Raw genomic sequence first — 19,914 nt, 5'->3', positions numbered from 1 at the left:
CCCACCACCCTCTAAGCTGCGTTTTAAGAACGAGCCCTTCTCACGCCACCGAAGATCCGCGAGCGCCGCTGGGCGCAGGGACCCGCCCGCGGCCCCACCAAGGGCGGATGAACCGGGGAGCACCCGGACAACGCTCCCGCCTCAGCCCGCTCTCCCTGGCCTGGCCCGGGCCAGGCCTTGCGGCGCTCCTCCGCCCACACGCGGGCCCCGGCAGGTGCGGTAGCCTCCAACCGGCGGCGGCGGCGGGCCCCGCCCCAGGGCTCCCCAGGTCCCGCTGCGTGCGCCGGGCCGGGCCGGGCCCGCCCCGCCCGGGAGGCGGTCGATCGGTCGGTCGGTCGGTCGGTCGGTCTGTGGGTGGGTGAGGAGGGCGGTGCGGGGCGCGCAGAGGCGGGGGCTGTCTCCGGCGGTTCCCCCCGGCTAGCGGCCGGCGGTCACGCTGCGGCGGCGGCGCTTCGCCTCCGCGCCGGGCCCGGGATTGGCTGCGCCACCGCCTCCTCCCAGAATGCAGCGCATGGCGCGTCATTGAAGAGAGACCATGATGGCGGCGGCGGCCGCGGCCGCCGCGGCGGCGGGGGGGGCCCCCGAGGTGATCGCCCAGCTGGAGAACGCGGCCAAAGTCCTGATGGTGAGGCGGGCGGCGGCAGGCGCCGCGCCCGGAGCGCCCGCACCGGTCCCTTCCTTCATTCCCTCCCTCCCCGCCTCGGCTCCTGCCGCCCGCCGAGCCGCCTGCCGCCCTCGCCCCTCAGGCGCGGGGCGCAGCCCGCCGGGGCGCGGCGCCTCCGCCGCCCCCTCCCCGCCTCCTCCCGCGCCCCGGCCGCCCTCCCGCCTTCCCTCCCACCCTCCGTCCTCTCCGCAGGCAGCTCGTCCCTGTCACCCCGCAGCCGGGCTCGGCCCCCGCCGCGCACGCCGCGCCGCTCCTCCATGTGCTGCCCGCTCTCCTCCGCCCCGGGCAGGCTGCCGGCGCCCCGAGCTCCCCGCCGCTGGCGGGGTGTCCTGTCCCTCCCGCGAGCTCCGCACCCGCCATTGTCCGCCGTAGAAAACCCCCGCCGAAGTTGCCGGTGGGCAAACTCTCTCCCTCCCGGCGGCGGGGGCCGGACTCCGGCGCGCCTCCCGTGGGGAGATGTGGGGGGGTCGTGTCCGATCCGCGGCCCAGCGCGGGCCCTGGGGCACCGGCGGCAGCGAGGAGGCGACCTCAGGAGGGCAGCGGGCCGGGCGCCGCCGGCTTCCAGAGTGTTCCTTCCCCCGGCGGAGCAGGGTGCAGACGGGGGCTCGCGGTGCCGCCGGCTCAAAGCAAAGCGCTTGGTGGTGCTTCGTGCCCTCGTCTCTTCATTACCTGTTTATTAACTGTTTGTGCTGGCTGCAAACGCGTTGTGTGTTATTTTCCGTGATTGCATGGAAAAGAAAGTCCACACGGCAAAGACCCGAATTGGGATGGAGCTAAATGGCTATAGTGACTGTTGGTATTAAAACATTCCTAGTTGGTCATCCTCATAAAAGTTTTTTGTTCCTTTGAATGAAGAGCTGTGTGTTGGCCTGTGTCACTTTCAGGTCTGTCTTGCAGATCTTCCAAAAATGGCTAGCTTAAAGCCTTCTCCACAAAGTTTATCTTACCAAAACATGATTTCAACAGGAATAAAGTTTCTGAGTTATCAATATTAACAGTAGGAAAGTTTGCCTGGTATCGATAATTGATCAATGACCAGAGCCTGAAATGATTGTGAGTTTAATGTCTAGCCCAAGTGGCCTGGCTGTAAAGCGATAGGTGTTTGGCTTTACTCGCAGGTGTCCTCGTCAAAATACTCGCGTGTTACTCCTTGTGAAATCAAAGCCTGGAAAACATTGACTGTGTTCTCAAACAGGAAAGTAAAGGCAGATAGCTTAGCAACAAGCACTAATCCTTTCAGATGAAAACTTCTCAAAGTATGCGAACAGTGATGCATTGTAAGCTTTGAGTTGCTTTTGATTCATGCGTGCCTTTGCAAAACACAACCATGTAGATTCTTGGACGTTCTCATCGTGTCTGTGTATCTCAGTTTTAAAAATAACGCAGTTGCTGTAATTACCAGAAGTGTTGGACTGCGTAGGGGAAATGTGTAGTAAGTATTATTACGAGACAGAACACGTGTGTGGAAGGAAGCTAGCAGTTAGGTAGTTTTCAGTATCAAACTGATAGCACGTGAAGTGGCATGTCCAAAGTTTTGCATCTGTTCTAGAAAACTTAACGTTGCTTGTGTTGGCATAGTTTACCTCACCTAGCCCTGCTGCCATAGAGAGGGAAATGCAACTTAATGGGGAGTTAAAGTAAATAAAAATGTTAATACAGTGAAAAAATGCAAGCCTTTTATGGTATTGTTTGTGCTTCTGTTGAAGAATAGGTGCTAAACTTGCCAGTAAAACTTAAGTCTCAGGTCTGTAAGCACATGGTCGTTAGGATCCTTGTTGAGTTTCTAGCTTCCTTTCTCCCTCCAGCCTCTGACAGTATGAAAGCTAACTTGTTGTGGTCATTACCTTTTTCTTTTTCTTCTTTTTTCTTTTCCGCAGCAGCTCGTGGAAGTCTCATAGACAACACTGAACTGACAAGAATTAGTTAGAAGGGTCTTACTGAGGAAGCTGCATAAACCAGAGAGATTTGCTAAAGCTATCTGTGAGGCTAAGCACCCGGAGTCAGGCTTTAAGCTGGTTTGGCTCTAGAAGAACTGTGAGAACTGCTTAGGGTTATTGCTGTGTATTTCTTCATCTCAAAAATCATCAGGTTTTTGGAGTGACAAAGGAGAGGAGGAGTGTGGCTTACCATGTCAGCTGCTTTACAAAGGTGTATGTGAGACCCTAGAGACTGAAAGGGTTATGCGCTACGCTCCTTTCTGACTAGCAACGGTGGAAAAACAAGGGCTGAATGATGTTTCAGGACTGCACCTGGACAGTGATGATCTTAATTTAATTTAGGCAGAGGGCTGTACTGTTTGGTAAAATCTGGTAAAACGTCTGCTTGGGAATGAGGCAAGAAGTGACTGTGTGTGGCAGTTGGGAGGTGTGAACTGATCAAACTGGTGGGATCACTTTGAAAGGTATTTATGTAAAAATCTGAGGACTTGAGGGAAGGTTGCGAACTCGGTGCTGGTAATGGGGGGTCATGAATAGAGGCTGGCACCTTGCAGTGGAGTCATACCTGAAGCAGTGGGAAAGGGCAGAGCTGTGAATGGTCTGACAATAGATGTCAGCAAGTTTTAACTGGGCAGGGAGCGGTGGAGAGATTCAGGGAGGTTTTCTTGTGGCAGCTGAGACAGTAGCAATCCGAGTAAAATACACTTGGCTAGGGAGGCATCAAAGGTGGTGCAACGTATCTGAGGATGGAGCAGGGAGAGGTGGTGGTTTACATGATACTTGCCTTGATTTCAAACCGAAACACTGAGCCTTAGGAGAGAATAAGGGACTAGAGGAATTCAGACATGCTAATAAGAAAACCTGAACGTGTTTAATTAACTTTCCTTGAGGGTAAGTATGGATTACTGTGAGCTCTCTCGATCTTTGATAAGTATTCTCATAGTTCGTTTTTTTTTTTTTTAATTGCTCTGGATTAGTTGAGTTTTCCTTTGGAAAATACTTTTTATATATCAGATAAGAGATATGTTAGTGCTGATCTCATAAATTGCAAAGTCTTTATGGTCTTTGCAAAACATGGTGTGCAGCGTATGGAAACTGGAAAGATTCAATCTGTTCTCTCACCAAGCTCCTCTGAAGGAATGCTTTTCCTTTGTTATCAATTTTCGCCTTTCAGCAGGTTATAGGGAGCCCACATTCAAAAGGCTTAGTTTGGAAAATGATTGAAATTTGGTATAAAGTTGAAGAGTTGTTATAAAAGATGAAGCTTGAGTTGTCCTGAGCTGCCAAATGTGACTTTGAATGCTGGTCCTGTGACGGTTTTCTTTGGTGTGTGTAAGAGCATTTGCTATATTAAAAAGTTTGCGCCTTTTAGGTACTTAATTCCTTTCCAACAAATCCAATGGTGTTTACTTGAAGTAAGATCCCCATAGTGCCTTGTAACTTAAGATGTAAAATGCTGCGCGGTCATGCAGTGACATAGGCTGATGCACCTTTGACGTGTGTGACTTTGGCTTGGTGAAGACCATGCACCATCTGTATGAACCAAATGAGTTTACTGCTCCTCCGTTTCCAACTGGCATGGCATCCCCTAACCAAATGTATATGGTTCCTATCTATTGCGTTTTGTTTAGCTCAGGGGGTAATTAATGCTGAATATAATTAGTATAGTTAAGCACTATTTTAATAGCTGTCTTCATGGATGAGAGAAGACAGAGGTTGTATTATTAAGTACAGAAATGTAAATGTCATCTGGTAGGTGAGAGGATGAAGTAGGAAGCATGCAGAAGACTGTTTAGTTATTGCTGGGAGTTTATTAAAGCAGGTTGAAATTTTTTAATGTATGTTGTTCTGTGACACCTAAATCTAAATGCACAGGTTATAGCTTGTTCCCCCTGCCCCCCTCCAAAAAGGGGTGCTCTGTTTCTACCTGCAGCTCCACTTTCTCCCTTGTGACCCTGTGCTGAACATATTAATATTGCTGGGATGACACAGGAATTAAACAAGGGAATGGATTTCTGTCAAGTTAGCAAGACGAATTGGCTATCTGTGCAGCCATTTAAGTTGCAGAGCTAGCACGGGGGGGCTGAAATTAGATTGTCGGACGGGTACACGGCTGGTCTGCCCCTATTAGCAGTGGTGAGCTGTCATGTTGGCTCAAGTGCATCATATACCTTCACTGTACAATTTGCTTGCTAACTCAGTCTGTCTGGAGATTAGAAATGCCAGACTTTTCTCAGAGGTGTGCAGTGAAAAGACAAGAGGTTACAAGTTTCAGAAAGGGAAATTCCAGCTGGAGAGAAGGCAAAAAAAATAAAAATCACAGTAAGTGTGGTTGGTGAAGGCAGTGGAGCAGGCTACCTGGAGAGGCTATGGGATCTCTCATCTTTGGAGATATTTAAAACTTGACTGAACAAGGCCCTAAACAACCTTACCTAACTTTGAAATGAGTTCTTTTTTGGGTAGGAGATTGAGAGAAGTGAGGTACCGAGGTCACTGTCATCCTAAGCTATTCTACGCAGTATGGGTCTGGGTAGTATTAACAGGCTCAAGAAGAGCTGAGCAAAGGCTTTTGCAACAGAATTCCCTTCTTTTAAAAGTTTGTAAATGTTCTTGTTTCACTGTGCTCTGTTTTGGGGGTGGTGGGGGATTCACACGTTACTGTCTTCTCACGGTACTACTTAGTTTGTGGCTTATCCTGCCTTTCTGAAGGAGGTTTCAGGCTAAAGTTGGGTAGTCTGACACTGGTCATACAAAGTTCTCTTTCAGACGTTGAAATAAGCTTACAGAGTAAGAGCATAAGGCAGCACATTAGTATCCTTAAACTCCAAGAACAACTTGTTTATATCACCCACCCCAACAATTTGTAAGGTTGGCTTGGTTTTTGACCTGCCTTTTGTGGAGTTCACGACCATGACAATCCTCCTCCCATGAGGAAGTTCAGTTTCTCCTTGCAGCCTGTCTTGATTGCAAGGCAGTTTTTTAGACTGTGAAGCATGACTGATAGTAAGGGTGAAAGGAAGAGATGGACTAGCTCTGATTTTGTTGTGGCAGGTTACCTGCTGGAAGAAATCAGACAAATGAATCATTCCAATGCTGAGATTTGTTACAGTCCTGCAAGTCATCACCCAGCAAAGCAAGCTGGATGTGTGCTACATTATGTCTGGATTAGACCAAACATCTGCCCAGCTGAGTTCTGTTTCCAGTGATGGCCTCTAGCTGCTGCTTTAGAGAAAGGGTCTAAAAAATAAGGATAATCCTTTCAGTAATATACATTTTACCTTATTTGAATTATCAATTTCAAGAGCTCAAGGTAGCATCGTTGTATTTAATGATTGTTGATCAACTTGCCTTCCATGAATGTGTCCAATTGTTTCTGGAATGCATCTGTATTTTTTATTGGGTTTTATATTAGGCTTGTCTAGTAGTAATGAGTTTCACAGGTGTTTTTTGTAAAAAAAACCCCCAACATCGTGTTATTTGAGAGAAGCTTGCTGTTTGATGATTCATTCATTCTTGAATTATGAGAAATACCTGATTGTTGTTCTGATTTTTCTTCTACGGTATCCTTTGTGATTTTTATAGTTCTCTATCGTATTGCATCCTCCAGTCATCTGTTAGCTAAACTGAGGGGTCTTGTCAGTTTTTCATGTGGGAGATTCCCCGTACATCTAATCATCCCTGTACTCTTCTGTAGCTTTTTAGATTTATGATACCATTTGTGAGATGGACTAACCAGAGCTGTATTCTTTTGTGATACGGTTAAGTGAGGATTTTAGATGGTTGTAAATTTTTGGTATCCTGTATTCCTTTCATAATAGTTCTTAATATCGTGCTTTTCGTTATTACTTCAGAGCAGCAAGGTGATGTTTTCAGAGGACTATGTCCAAGCAGTCCGGATCTTTTTTTGGACCAGTACTAAGCTACTTAGAGTTCATCATGTGTATGTATAGTTTTTCCTCCTTTTGCTTAAGAACTGGTATGGTTGGTGCGTTTTACAGGCACACAGCTCATATTACAGCTTGGAAGATAAGTACATGCAGTGCATGGCATGCTAATGAAACTTACCTGGGAGCTGAGAGCAAATGTGCATGGAGCATACCCGAAGCATGCGGTACTAAGGGTGAGGAGTTGAGAATAGGAGTATGAGGATTGATACAGATTCTGGTATCTTTGAAAAGCAAACATAGCATCTGATGAAATGAAAATCTAGTGAAATAGGATTCTTCATGCTTAGGGTTTATTTTCCCTGATTGTTTCACAGAGGGAGTATTCATCTTTGAATCAAGATGATGTTTCACACTCATTTGACATGTCACTGTTGCATTGGCATATTTTTATATTTTGTTCTGAGTTGTAAATGACAATACTGTGTGCTTGCTCCTAGATTCTTCTGCTGGGGAGCTTCATTAGTCCGTAACTCCATCTGGATAATTCTTCTTCAGGCACTACCTACCGCTGTCTTCCCTTTAACCTGCTTCCTAAGAGTCTTATCGTTGTTATGCTAATCTGTGTTCATTAGTTAATTAACAGCTTTCCATATGGAAAGGTGGAAGAAATCCTCTTGATTAAGTTGAGCTGATGCTGTCACAAGCAGCTAAGTAATGTATTCCTTTTCATAAATTTCTGACACTGTTTAGATACTAAAAAGTCTGTCTGGATTAGGTATACATAAGATCTCCACTTCTGTGTCCTGGCTTGATGTAGGGGTGAAATTCTGGATTTTTATGATCAAGTCCTTCACTTTACCAGGGGAAAATGTGTTGTTTGTATCTATCTCCTTTCCTGCTTTCCAGGTTTCCTTGACTTCCCCAGAACAAAAGAAAGTGGAACTGGTGCCTGTGTTGGGGCAGTGACCTGGTAAAGGGAATGTGGTAACATCTGGAGCAATTTTGATGCACAGTGGGGTGTATGAGTGGCATAAAACCACATCTGTTCTGGGAGATGCAGCATAGAAGGGAAAGTGGCAGATCTGAGTTGTAGGAGACATTGATGCGGGTCTTCAGTTCTTTTTCATCCCATTAAAGTTTGTCTAAAACATCCTGTTGAATAGGGAGTAGTTGTTCGGATAGGGAGTTTGAGAAATGGGGGAAAGCTGGCAGGAGGATATATTTTAAATAGTCCCTGTTCTTTCCCTTCCCTGCCTCTACCAAAACATGGAGTGGTAGCGCACTCACTTGAGTGGCTGCGTGGTGAACTGGATTGGTAAATGGATGCAAGAGGAAAAGTTTTTTTTAATTCTGGTAATTTTTAGTATGTTGCATTAGAAACAATTTTGCTACCTTAACTGAGGTGAAAAAGTTTGCCTATGGTCCTAAAAGAAACTTTGGTCAAATTATGCTGTTAAACCACTTGGAAGTAGCAGATATAATTCTCTTTATCTTCAGATCAAGACTGATTGTATTTATTTTTTCTAAATGGAAAATACACTTAAATTTGTTTGGATTAGTATAGGAGCAAGTGAATGAAGTTTTATTGCTTTCATTACTCTAGAAGTCAGATAAGTTGATTTAGTGGTGCCTACCAAATTAAAAATTCACACAACTATAAAAGTGAATATAAAGAAAGACTAAAGTTATATCATGGTCTGTGCTAAAATTATGAATTTCAGTATTTATCTCCATGCAGTCCAGCTGTGTTATGTGCAGCTGTGCAAAATGGTAGAGGCACAGCTGTAGTAGTGTTGAAAATAAGCCTTGTGCCAGGGTTTCTTGAAGGCTTTGTATAATTAAGCTGTGGCTGTGAAATCAGTAAAGTGCGTAACGGTGTTTTGCCATGGAATTTTACATTTTATGATGATGGTCCCTGGGATTTCAAAAGGGCTTGGCCAAGGTGATGAACATCTGCCATCCCAGGCTTGTAAGTGTGATGCAGACATATGCTATGTTTTCACAGAAGCCTGAACCAGCCTAACAGTGAGTGGCTGAGAAAAACCATTGCTTGTCTTTTTGCTGGATTGATTATCTGGTAGTTTAGTGAGCTGGGCTGGCTTACAGAAGGACCTGCCAATTGCCAAAGCTAGCGTGAGATAATGTTAATGATGTGTGTCTAGGAGTGGAGAGGAATTGGCGTCGTCAGAAGGAGAGGAGGAAGGTCTCCATCACTGCATTGCCCCTCTGGGAACCACAGCCTTGGAGTTGTGGAGAGGCAGCCCCTCTTCACTACTGTTAACTTGGACCATTAACTATTAAGATTATTAACTTTTCTGTGACAAAGGAGAATCACAGAATCACAGAATGGTAGGGGTTGGAAGGGACCTCTGGAGATCATCTAGTCCAACCCCCCTGCCAGAGCAGGGTCACCCAGAGCAGGTTGCACAGGAACGCATCCAGGCGGGTTTTGAATGTCTCCAGAGATGGAGACTCCACCACCTCTCTGGGCAGCCTGTTCCAGTGCTCTGCCACCCTCACAGCAAAGAAGTTCCTTCTCATGTTTAAGTGTAACTTCCTATGCTTAAGTTTGTGCCCATTACCTCTTGTCCTGAGAAGAATAATACCAGCATCCTTCATCAATGTGTTTCGAAAACTGCTCATGGGAAGCGCTGCAGAAAAGTTAGGTGATATTTGTCCTTTTGTGTACTTTACTGAAAGTATTCTCTTTTCTTGGTAAGAGTGGGCTGTAATGTTTAGAGTGCTGGTGTTCGAGGTGGGTAGTGGTGGGGTGCTGTATTATGTCATTAAGGCTGTACTGGAGTGGATGGTATATTCCTTGACTTGATATTTCCAGTTTTTCAGAAATGGGTAACTTGGTAGCTTTTAAGACACCAAGAGGTAGTTGAGCCATGTTCAATTAGCTCTTCAGGCTGCTTTGGAAGGACCTTGAATTCAGCTCTTTCACGTCACAAGTGAATATCCTGGCCTCTGAGGTTTTTTTGCTCCAACAACAGGCGAAGGAGGGCAGAGGTAGGTCATAGAATTCACTAAAGAGGTTGCAGCATCATTAACACAGAGTCTGTAAATGTAGTAGTTAGGTGTACTCCAGAGGCTGATGCACTGGCCTGTGCCATGGGGCATCTGTGGCTCTGGGACTTAAGCATCGGTTTGTACAGAGCTCAACGGTGCAGTTGGATGACAATCAACATTGAGTTATACCACCCTTAATTATTATAAAATGATATTCCAACTATTGTTAATTGTGGCGTTAGTGATGATATGCAAACAGTATCAAAACAAACACAACAGCAGAAACAGTTGTACGAACACAAACTGCACTGGCTCATTTACACACTCGTTGATGAGTTACTGCAGAACCGCCACCTTCCTGTCACGTGGCAGCACAAGAGAAGTCATAACCTCCCTGCACTGCCTGGTTGGGGACAGGGGAGAGTCCCCACGCTGGTGATGTGGGGGCAAGCGTCATCAATCTGGGGTCCTCTCTGGACCAGGATCTACATGTGTAGCTTTTCTGCCTTGGGCACACAGCGAAGGCAAGGGTCCTCTTCTCTTTTTGCTGTTTTTGTCTGGCTCTGCAAATAGGTGGTCTTCAAGGTTTTGGAATGAACTTCCCCAAACTTTATCTGCCACGGCTTGGGCTTGTATTGGTGGTCTTGGCATCACACGGGCCCTTCAGTCAGTTCCTCATTTGTCTTGCCATGACTTTACTTGGGCATCATTTGTGCTGGTGGAACCTGCCTGCCTGCTGTGGGTTTCACCTTACAGCACAGTTAGTTTCCTCTTATGTTACACCCCTCTTCTTAAAGCTACGTTTTACACGCTTGTCACTGGTAGATTTCGTGCAGACTTCTCCACAGCATCTGTATGTATATATGTGTATACAGTAACTGGAGATCCCCAAATGGGAGACAGGATCTGTATCTCTCTTGCAACAGGACTGCAGCCCTGGGAGGAAAAAAAAAAGTTTCCTCTTGCAGCTACAGATAGATGTTGGTTTGATATTAGGTGCCTTAAAGCTGAGTTTGTGTGGTTTTAAAGCAGTGGCTGAAAAGCATTACTTTAAAAGTTCATTGATCTTATATGCAAAGAGCTTTGGGTGTTTCCTGCACTGACTATAGTTTTGAGGGGTTTTTTTTTTGTTCAGGTCTTAACTGTTGACATTTAGCTTAGCTCTTGTCATCTCTTCAGTCACTGATCTTGCTAATAACTTTGCTGCTATTTGACTTTTCTATCAACCACGCTTTTTTGGTAGCTTCCCAGATGGCTGAAATTTTGCATCTTTTTTGAGAAAATGTACAAATAGGTTTACAAAACACATACACTCCTCTCTGATGAGGGAAGCATGAATAGCACTTTCCTTACCTGTCAACAACAACAACAGAAGCCCAACCCAAAAAACAAACATGCTTCTTCCTGAGAGAATTAAGGAGGCTTAGTTGCCTTTTTTTGTGACGTTGTTTTAAGTGGGATTAAGAACAGATGTTGGGTAGCTTTGGGATAATGAATTGTTTAGCAGGGAATATATAAATATTAATTCTAATATCAAGAGAAATGACAGTATTGTTTCTGGAGCTATTCTACTGTTCATGTTACAATAACATTCTCTCTAACAGCACTAAGAATAAAATATATAATTATGACCACATTTCTTCACAATAATTTTTTAGTATGTGGAGCCCTGTGACTGTTCAGAGCTTGAGACTTAACTGATTTATGCAGGTTCTTGCAGTGAACTCAGGCACTTAACTTTAAGGGAGTCTTAAAAGCTTCCTCTTTTAAACAAGCCCCCAAAGTATGTGTATGTGGAATAAAAGAATATTTTTCTTCATAAAAGAAGTGCTTTTTAGAAGAGGATCTCTCAAACGCCTATCACATGTCCGCTCCTTTGTATATTGGAGGGTGAATACAGAGATGTAATTTATTTGGTAATGTGGTTCAGGCTGAATTTGTAAGAGTGGAACAAATTAATGAAACAAGGTAAAAGTAAATTGCATTCTACCTTCTCAAGTATGTACAATTCTAGGTATATTTTTGCCATTTCCCAGTAATGGGCAAAATGTTAGGGAGAGGAGCTCTTAATAGGTGTTCAGTGAAAGTCCAGAATTTTTCCTGGTTCTGAGTGAAAGAAATTATTCACTTTACAAAGCCATTTTCAGTTTCGCAATTCCTCTTGGCTTCCTTACCCTGCAGCCTGGATTAGATGATGAGCTTCCTCATCTGGCCTCTATTCTGTTGCCCTTTTCTTTGCTGTCTTGATTTCATGTTCCCTGTAGTTACATTTCTGTTTGCTTACATGATTCAGGTATTGTGTTTTCTGTATATTTTACTTGTGTCTGTAAGTTTCCATTAATGTGTTAACAGCTAAAAGCTGTTAACAAAGGTAGATGTATTAGGCCATGCTATTTTGAAAGTACACTAAGCCAAAGGAGTTTTCCATGTCGAATTTAGATAAGGAATTATTTTAAGTTTTCAAAGTTTATCTCACTTTTAATCAACTCCTTCCAAGTAACTATGCTGGGACAAAATGGTTTTGAAATTTTAGCAAGATTGATGGAGGAGGAAGTGCAAAAACCTGAATTTTGGCAGGGAATCTGACTTGCCCTGTGTGCCTGTCTTTCTTCATTAACTTGGTGAGAGGAAATGCTTTTGTGATAGGAGGCAAAGCCTAAAACTCTAAGAAACTCCAATGCATTATTATCTCAGTTTAAATCTCTCATCAAGTGATGACTTTCAACTTCTGTGTTGTGTGTGTGTGTTACCCCGTGATGTCCTGTTACCCTGTGATGTCCCACTCCATCTTCATGTACTTAACCGTAAAAGGCTACCTGTAAGTAAAAGTAATGTTCCCCCTGCAACAATGGGTGGTTATAAGTGTAGTTTCAGCAAGTTTAATTTGAAATTGGGCAGCAGGGGAAAAATAGATACTATAAGGTACTCCTTCACATAGAGGTAAAATTAAAGTTTCTCTTGCAGTAGGAGAGCAGTTGCTGACAATATTTGATGTACAGCGAGCCTGATATAAATAGGTTATATGTCGCCTACTTCTCAATGTGTGATTTTTTGGAAAATGACTGTGGCCATTACTACTAGCATTATTAAGATCTGCTTTCTAGTGGAAGAGGAGTCACAGCAGTTCTTCCTTGACTTAAAACTTTGTCATGAAATTCACTGTCACACTCCTTGTGTTTTTTGTTGAGCCATGCCTATACTGTCTTGTAGGTATAGAAACAGAAAACATCAAGATGAGCTACTTGAATTTTGTGATTCAGTTGCGATTGTGATTTCAGGGGCTGTGGATGGGCTAGGGCCCTACCTCTTGCTGGAGAGCCAGGACCTGTCATGGGGATAGTCCACCCTGCAGCAGAGGCTGCAGTGTATGTTGATGCTGAGACTTCTCTCCTTCCCACCCTTCAGGATAACAGACAGGGCCTGAACTTGGGACCCACTTATCTTCCATGCCTCCTTGCGGAGGAAAAAGAGAAGTACCTGTAATTGGTAAGAGCCAAGAGAAAAGTTTGGTTCATATCCACCAACACTTCTCCTCCTTCCTGCAGACTGAGGAGGCCAAGTTCGCTCCAGCTCCAGGAGAATGGTCAGAGGAAGGAAGCAGGACAGCAAGACTAGAGGCTAGTGCAAGTGCAGTTGTAGTAGACTCCTTATGACTCTTTGTATCCTTTAGTAATGTATACTATGTATATTTTTAGGGTTCCTGTGCTATTGCACTAGTGATGTTTCATTCCTACTGAAGTCAAAGCAAGCTGATCTTATTTGTTAACATTAAATGGTTTAAAAATATTTGGGGCAATGAGGTTTTGCATAACTGTTCTGTGTAGTTATGATGCTTTTCTTATTTGTCCTTCTCTTCTGTATTAAGTGTACTTGTTTTGTCCTGTCTGAGTTTTTTCTAGTCTGCATAGGTTGATTCTTGTTGTTTTGTAGGATCTTAATGACTTCAAGGGACTGTGCATGGATTTGCTTATTGCCGTCAGCCAGGCATTTTACAGAAATTACTTTGCTAAAAAGAACTGCCTGTCGGGCCTTGCTTATGCTTTGAAACATCAGAACAGTGAATGTGGAAATTAGGAAATAATGTTTTATTTAAGGCTCTGAACTGTAACCTCATGTCAGCATTCATGCTCTGGCTGTCCACAGCCAGACTACTGCACGCTAAATATCGATTATAGGACATTTCTCAGATTTATTTGTTCTCAGTATGCTTAAACCGATGTCCTAACTGCAGTATGGAGGAAACAGTAACAAATAGGTATGTCACACGTATTTTTCTAAAGCATTAGTCTTTACTGCTGTGTTACGCTGTATCCTGGTTTTTGTTGCCTAAATTTACAAAAGTGAAAGACTATTAAAGTTTACACTGAATTTTTTTGGAACCAGTTTGAAGCATTTTCTTGACCCAGAGATTATAAAGAAAGCATTAAGATTTAAAATGAAAACTAGGTCTTGGTTGTAGTGTATGTAAGGTCTGTGATAATTGTGTGTGCTGCTATTGTGATTCCTTTATATGGGGCTCTGAGTTTGGTCTAGCACTGGCAAGTTTAAACTAGTAACTCTTGGGATATGCAGAATTTCCCATGCAGATTTCAATCATTTTTCCAAATTCTGCTGGAGCAATCCTCCATGGGGTGGATGGAGTCTGGGCTGATCCTGTTCACCTAATGCTTCCAGAAGGTTGGCATGAGTCAGTGTATCAGTATACTGTTAATGTAGTTGAATTTGTAGATTTTCTTGTTGAGCAATGTGGATCATGTGAGGAGACTGACAACAGTCAGAGCTGATAGTGGATGAACAGCTCACATAGATACATAGATCAGCTACAGACATCCGTTTGTCAGGGTGCTACCACAGCTAGCTGAGGGCTACGCCTTCATCATCCTCAATTCTTTTCTTTTCTCTTGCTCCTCTATTGTCCTGCTTCCTTGAACAAAGATTCTGCTCCACCTTCTTCCCTTTTGCCTTTCAAGTCCTACCCGCGCTTCTTCAAGCAGCAGGTCTTGGGTACCTGTTTTAATGCTGAGAAGCAGACGTGAACAGTCTATATTTGAGAGTGAAATTGTTAATAGAGAAGTAAAATCTCCGTAGTTTTTGTTGCTTATCTTGGAGAGGAAGTCTCATCTCAGAAAACCTTTTTGATATTGATGGTAATGATTTACTTTGGCTGTCTAGTCACTTAATGTGTATATATAGTATCTTCTATAAGACCATTTCAAAACTGAGAATAGATCTTATCACAAACCACAATTTATCTCCTGTTTTACTTGCAAAAAGACATAATAAAGTACATCAGCTTCAAAATACAAAATAAAATCTGATATGAAAAAAAGTCTTTTTTCCCTATTGTTAAGTCTCTGCATGAAAGCAAGACATGAGTGAGTAGGTGTGTAGGTGGTAATTCCTGCAGTAGTCACGCATTTGTTCCAAATATATACCGAAAAATACTGGGCACTCTGGAGTTTAAATAACTCAAATCATAATTATTCTTGGGAAAGATTTTTTTGTTTTTAAATCAAACAAAGTTTTTGCTCAGAAAGTTGTAAATCTCTGCCATGTTGTCTCTGTTGCAGGTCTGGTTGGAAGCCATCTATTGCATCTTTCTTACCAATCTTCAGAAATAATCTTTTAAATTGGAAGATGAGTTACTGCTGTAATTCCAATGATTATTCCAAAACAAGTGCAAAGGGAGTAGTCGGAACATAGTTGAATTTGTTTATTATACTAGCTAGGTTTTCTGTGGTAGCTTAGCTCTTACTCAAGGCTCTGGCAGTCATGTAATGACAGATCTGAATTGGACAGCAGAAGCTGCTATCGATACTAGTTGACTAAACTGCGTTCTGGCCTGGTGCCTGAGGCAGGAACATCTGATCCACTTGTGAAGCAGTTGCCGAACACTGTAGAGCTGAGCATCTTGAATTGTTGGATGGCAGCATCTGCTTCATGAGTGGATCAGACATCCCTGCATTGTTGGGCATCAGCATCTGCCAGGGAAGTAGGGTGAGTAGCTGAGAACAGAAGTGTGTCTAATCATCCAGTTCTCTCTCTGATCCCTGTATTTGATCTCTTTAATTAGCAATTTTAAAAAGGCAAGCAACAGTTATTGAATGTGTAGTTATTAATATGCTGTAGGAAAAAGCTTATTTAAAACTTGAAAAGCATTACTGGTAAAACTGGGGTGGAAACTTGTTGTGGCTTGACTCCACAGAAGTCAGGTTAATGCAGTCTTGGGGTCTATTGCTTGATGTGACTGGTAGAGATAAACTTCAAATCTCTTTATTCTGAGAATCTGATTCTTTTGTATAACTCACCTATATAGCAGAACTGTGCTGGGGAGTCGTTCTGTTAAGGTGTTTCTTGTTGTGTAAGATACAAAAATCTGTTTGTAGGGGGTTTTGAGCATCTTGGTAGAAGAGCACAGTAAGTTAAAATTTCATGACTTTTGATTGTTTAGGTATGTTGCAGCTGTAACAATTGCTTATATGTATAGAATAATATATTTAGCTGTCCTAAATGCAGTATGTGCACTGGTTAAAAATTATTGCTTGCCCTTGTGTTTTGATTATGGTTTTTTCTTTTTCTTTTTTTCCCCCCTCTTTCTCCTATTTTTGCCCATACTCCTCAGCTACGTTATCACTCTCACATGGTGTTCCCCTGCACATGCTTCTCAGTTTCACTCATGATCTTTCTCCTATGCATATGCCTCACTGTTACTTGGTTTCCCTGCCGGCTGGGACATGTTGGCGAGCCATCTGGGCTTCCTCTATTCCTTGCTTCTCCGAGCTCGTCCTGCCTGATGGTGGCTGTCAGCAAGGTGCAGACCCAGTGGTGCCACTGCAGTCTGTGGTGGCTTTTGTTTATCGTTGTATATTGATAGAGATTCAGTTTCTTATGCTTGTCTCAGTTAGGCTTCCAGGCTGTCTGCAGCACAGTCTAGACACCGTTCTGAAGAACAGCTAACGTGTTTAATTGGTTTTTCATAAGCTGATAATGGCCCACAGACCAGAGGTCGGGAATGGTTTTATTTTACCTCTTGACTGCAGGGAAGGCAAGATTCCCCTACATGTTTGGGGAAGCTCAGTTTGGAGAGTTTGTGGTGAATTTTATGAAGTCACACCTCAGTAGAAATCTCAGATTTTTATTTCTACCCTTGTCAAGTTTGTAATGTGCTTTACTTGCAGACATAAACATTGCCTTTGGCAAGAAAGTTCCTTCTTGGCTTTAGCTGTAGCAGGTACAAGCAATTTGATCTTTTTTTTTTTAAACCAAAGAAAATTCTCTTAGTAGGCATGTTTGCCTTTCCATAATCCTACTAGTGTTTAGACTGTACTGTTCATAGGGGACCTTTTTTGTAGGTGGGAATACTGTGGGTGTCAGCTTAAAACACTCCGCTGCACTCTCTCTGTGTTCTCTTAAGCAGCAAAGTGTGGAGGAGTGCGTGACTGTTCTTTGTGACATGCTAATTTGCAGATTTCCACCAGTGTAATTGTAGAAAGACGCTGAATTTGATTGTATTCAGTGCTGTCTTGCCATAGCAAAAGTCTGTGAAAAATCAGAATTTGTCTCTAGCACTTTTCTGTCTGTAAGGAATGAATGCTGTTCGTCCCATCCTTAATTATGCTTATACAAGATCATGGCCAGGATAATTATTTTTTTTTTTAGCAAAAGTGTGATGCAGAGATAACAGTGCAAACTGGTTAGCTAAATCATCCTTAAATTAAAAACTATTCCATTATTAATTTTAATAATAATGTTGTCACTTGAATGTTAGAAGTTGTTAATTTTAAGATACTGTTACTGTCCACAAGTGACTGATAAGTAATATTCTCTGGCATCTAAAATCATAACGAAAATAATGTCACTTCTAGTATGTGATCAAAAAATGTTGCATTTTGTATGTCTATGATGATCAACATGAAACTGACTGAACAGAATCACTTGAGGGGATTTGATACTTTTTTTTTTTAAAAGCAACGTGTTTTCAGAAATAAGAGGAAGGAACTAAAAAAGCAGACGCCACTTCAAACGTGGATGTGGTGTTACTGCTTCAGTCTGTTATTGGCAAATACACAGTGACTTCAACTTCAGTCTTACGAAGAGGGCATGATACTTGCAACCCATTTGGTACATTTCTCATGTCTCTATTACCATCGTTGCTTGGCAGTCTCCATCATGACCAGTTGTAATTATATATATATTTTTTTAAAAGGTATGTTACTGAGGAAGGAAATGCTTGTACTAAGCATGTGGTTCTGTATATGTATGTATAGCTTCAGATCCTCTATCTGCATCTAACTACTACTACTATTTAGAACAAAGCAAAACCCCCTAGCCCCTTGTGTTTATACCTTATTTTCCAATGTGTACCTTCACCAGATGTTTCCTAGTCATGTGTATATTTTTCAAATGACAGTTCATCTAACCCTTTCTCATATCTACTTCTTTCCTGTTCTGAGTGTCACTATGAATTAATATTTTAAATTATTTGTAATATCTGTTTGTGTTACTCGGTTTCTGCCTAGGTAATGTACGACAAATTTTTAGCCCATTTAATTGTTCCAAGTTGTGCTGTCCTTTCTTGTAGCATCAGTGAATAATATTATATCATTTAAATAGGTGGTATACCACCAAGGGAGGAGCAGAAAAAAAGATCATCAAAGTTAGAAATGAGAAATCTGTGTTATATAAGGGACAAAAAAAGACAGGTTATTTTGGAGAAGAAAAAAGTAATTGGCAATATATAAACTTATGGAATTAAATGATGCTGCTGTATCAGGCGCCTTTTTTTATCTTCCCGTAGTACAAAAGGATGGTTGCAGGGAATATGAATGGGAAAGCTAGTTACAAACCTACCACTGCTCTCCTGGCTGTGGAGGCCCCTGTGCTGTTTGGGGGGTTTAATATTGTTAATTTGTTGCATTTGTGACTTCTGCGTTTTTCAGATCAGTGGATTGCTTATACTAAGATTGCCAGAGGTAGATAGTTGTTATGAGCAATGTTGGGGCTCCCCCTATTTTGTTAGTAGGGAGAAGGGCGCTGGAGCTTCATCTGTGTTACGGTTTGTCGTAATAGTCTTGTAGTGGTAAGAAAGGGGAGAAGAAGGTTTTAAAGTGGGTGCGCTGACCTCGAACTTCTTGAGGAGAAACTGTTCTTTGTGATGGAAAGCTGAAGCCAGTTTTGTTTTTATCAGGTTCCATGCTGGAAAGAAAAGGTAATTGTTTGGAATTAACGTTTAGATTTTTGTAAAGTATCTGGTCTGATAGTCAAGGAAGGCAAAACTGGACATGGGATTAGTTTTACACAACAGTTTCTGTCCTTCCAAAATAATTGTCTCATTGCTGTAGCAGCCATGTAAGCTCAGATGGGCTATCTCCTGAGCGTGCTGATTTTATTGAGTTTTTTAATGTACAAAAAGTGAAAAATCAAATGTAGGGTGATATGTGAGTCTGTGAAAGGAAACTATTAAGAATCTAATCAAGGATATAAAAGCCTAATCTCTCTCTCTTCCTACCATTGAAAATCACTGCCCAGCTTTTGAAGGGCTTGTCTGTATCTGAGATCTTTATGTACTGTGGAGCTGCAGCCTGTGTGTTCAGTCTTTGTAAAGAAAGTTGGAGCATGCTTACATCACACCAGAAAAATGTGTTTGTACCTATGATTTGGGCAGCTTTTCGGTTTGGCTGATCTGTGCCAAAACATTCCTTCAAACTGCATCTGTCTCCGTGTATCCCAAATTATTAGAAAGGTGCTGAGGACTCAGTCCTGTATTTACCATAATGTGGAGAACTTCAGTGTCCATCTCTCTTCTTTTTTTTTTTTTTTTTTTCCTTTTTGTTTCCCCCCCCCAGTCCTCTTTTTTGACTGTGTGTTGTTGAAGGAGTTTTCTACTTTTGACTTCACAGACTCTATTTTCTCCTAAAGTTTAGTGTTTCTGCTCTTTTCAAAAAGTTTTTTTTTTTTTCACTGTCTCATTTACTGTTGATAGCTTGAGGAGAATCATTGCCATTATTTGTGGTGTTCTAAGAAGAGGAGTGAGAAGGGAAGCAAAGACCATGGCTTTCTTATGCTTTTTCCTTGAGTAGAAAAAACACAGTAAAGGTTTTTCATGACCACACAGAGAAAGTATGGGATTTCTGTAAGCACGTGCAGGATTTAAATTGTCTAACATATGCTTGTTGGCTTTGTTACAATTTTGTCATCAAATACCTAAATACCTTACCTTAATTTTCGACTAGTGATAGCAGGACATAATGAAGTAGAACAAACTATGTTTTGGTTTTTTTTTTTCTTTTTTTCAGAAGCTAGTTGACATGAAAGAAAACATTACTTAGTTGTCCAGGCTTTCAGATAAGTTTAGTGGTCCTGAAAGTATTAATGCTCGTCTTCCAGTGTGTTTCCAGTCTTGGTTTTTTTCAGT

General features: G+C 42.5%; 1 protein-coding gene across 1 annotated transcript in view; it reads left to right on the top strand.

Annotated features, from left to right (window-relative positions):
- Positions 1-440: 440 nt before the first annotated feature.
- The window catches only part of XPO4 (exportin 4), an 80,657-nt gene continuing 61,183 nt past the window's right edge, over positions 441-19,914 (top strand). Inside the window, exon 1 of the mRNA XM_054211628.1 lies at positions 441-625. Coding sequence (XP_054067603.1) covers positions 536-625 — 90 coding nt within the window. The 5' untranslated portion in view covers positions 441-535. The remainder of the gene's footprint in view (positions 626-19,914) is intronic.

The sequence above is a fragment of the Rissa tridactyla genome, chromosome 1 (genome assembly GCF_028500815.1).
Source record: "Rissa tridactyla isolate bRisTri1 chromosome 1, bRisTri1.patW.cur.20221130, whole genome shotgun sequence".
Classification (NCBI taxonomy): Eukaryota; Metazoa; Chordata; class Aves; order Charadriiformes; family Laridae; genus Rissa; species Rissa tridactyla.
Note: the sequence above shows the minus strand (reverse complement) of the source record. Positions and strands in the feature narration are given on the sequence as shown.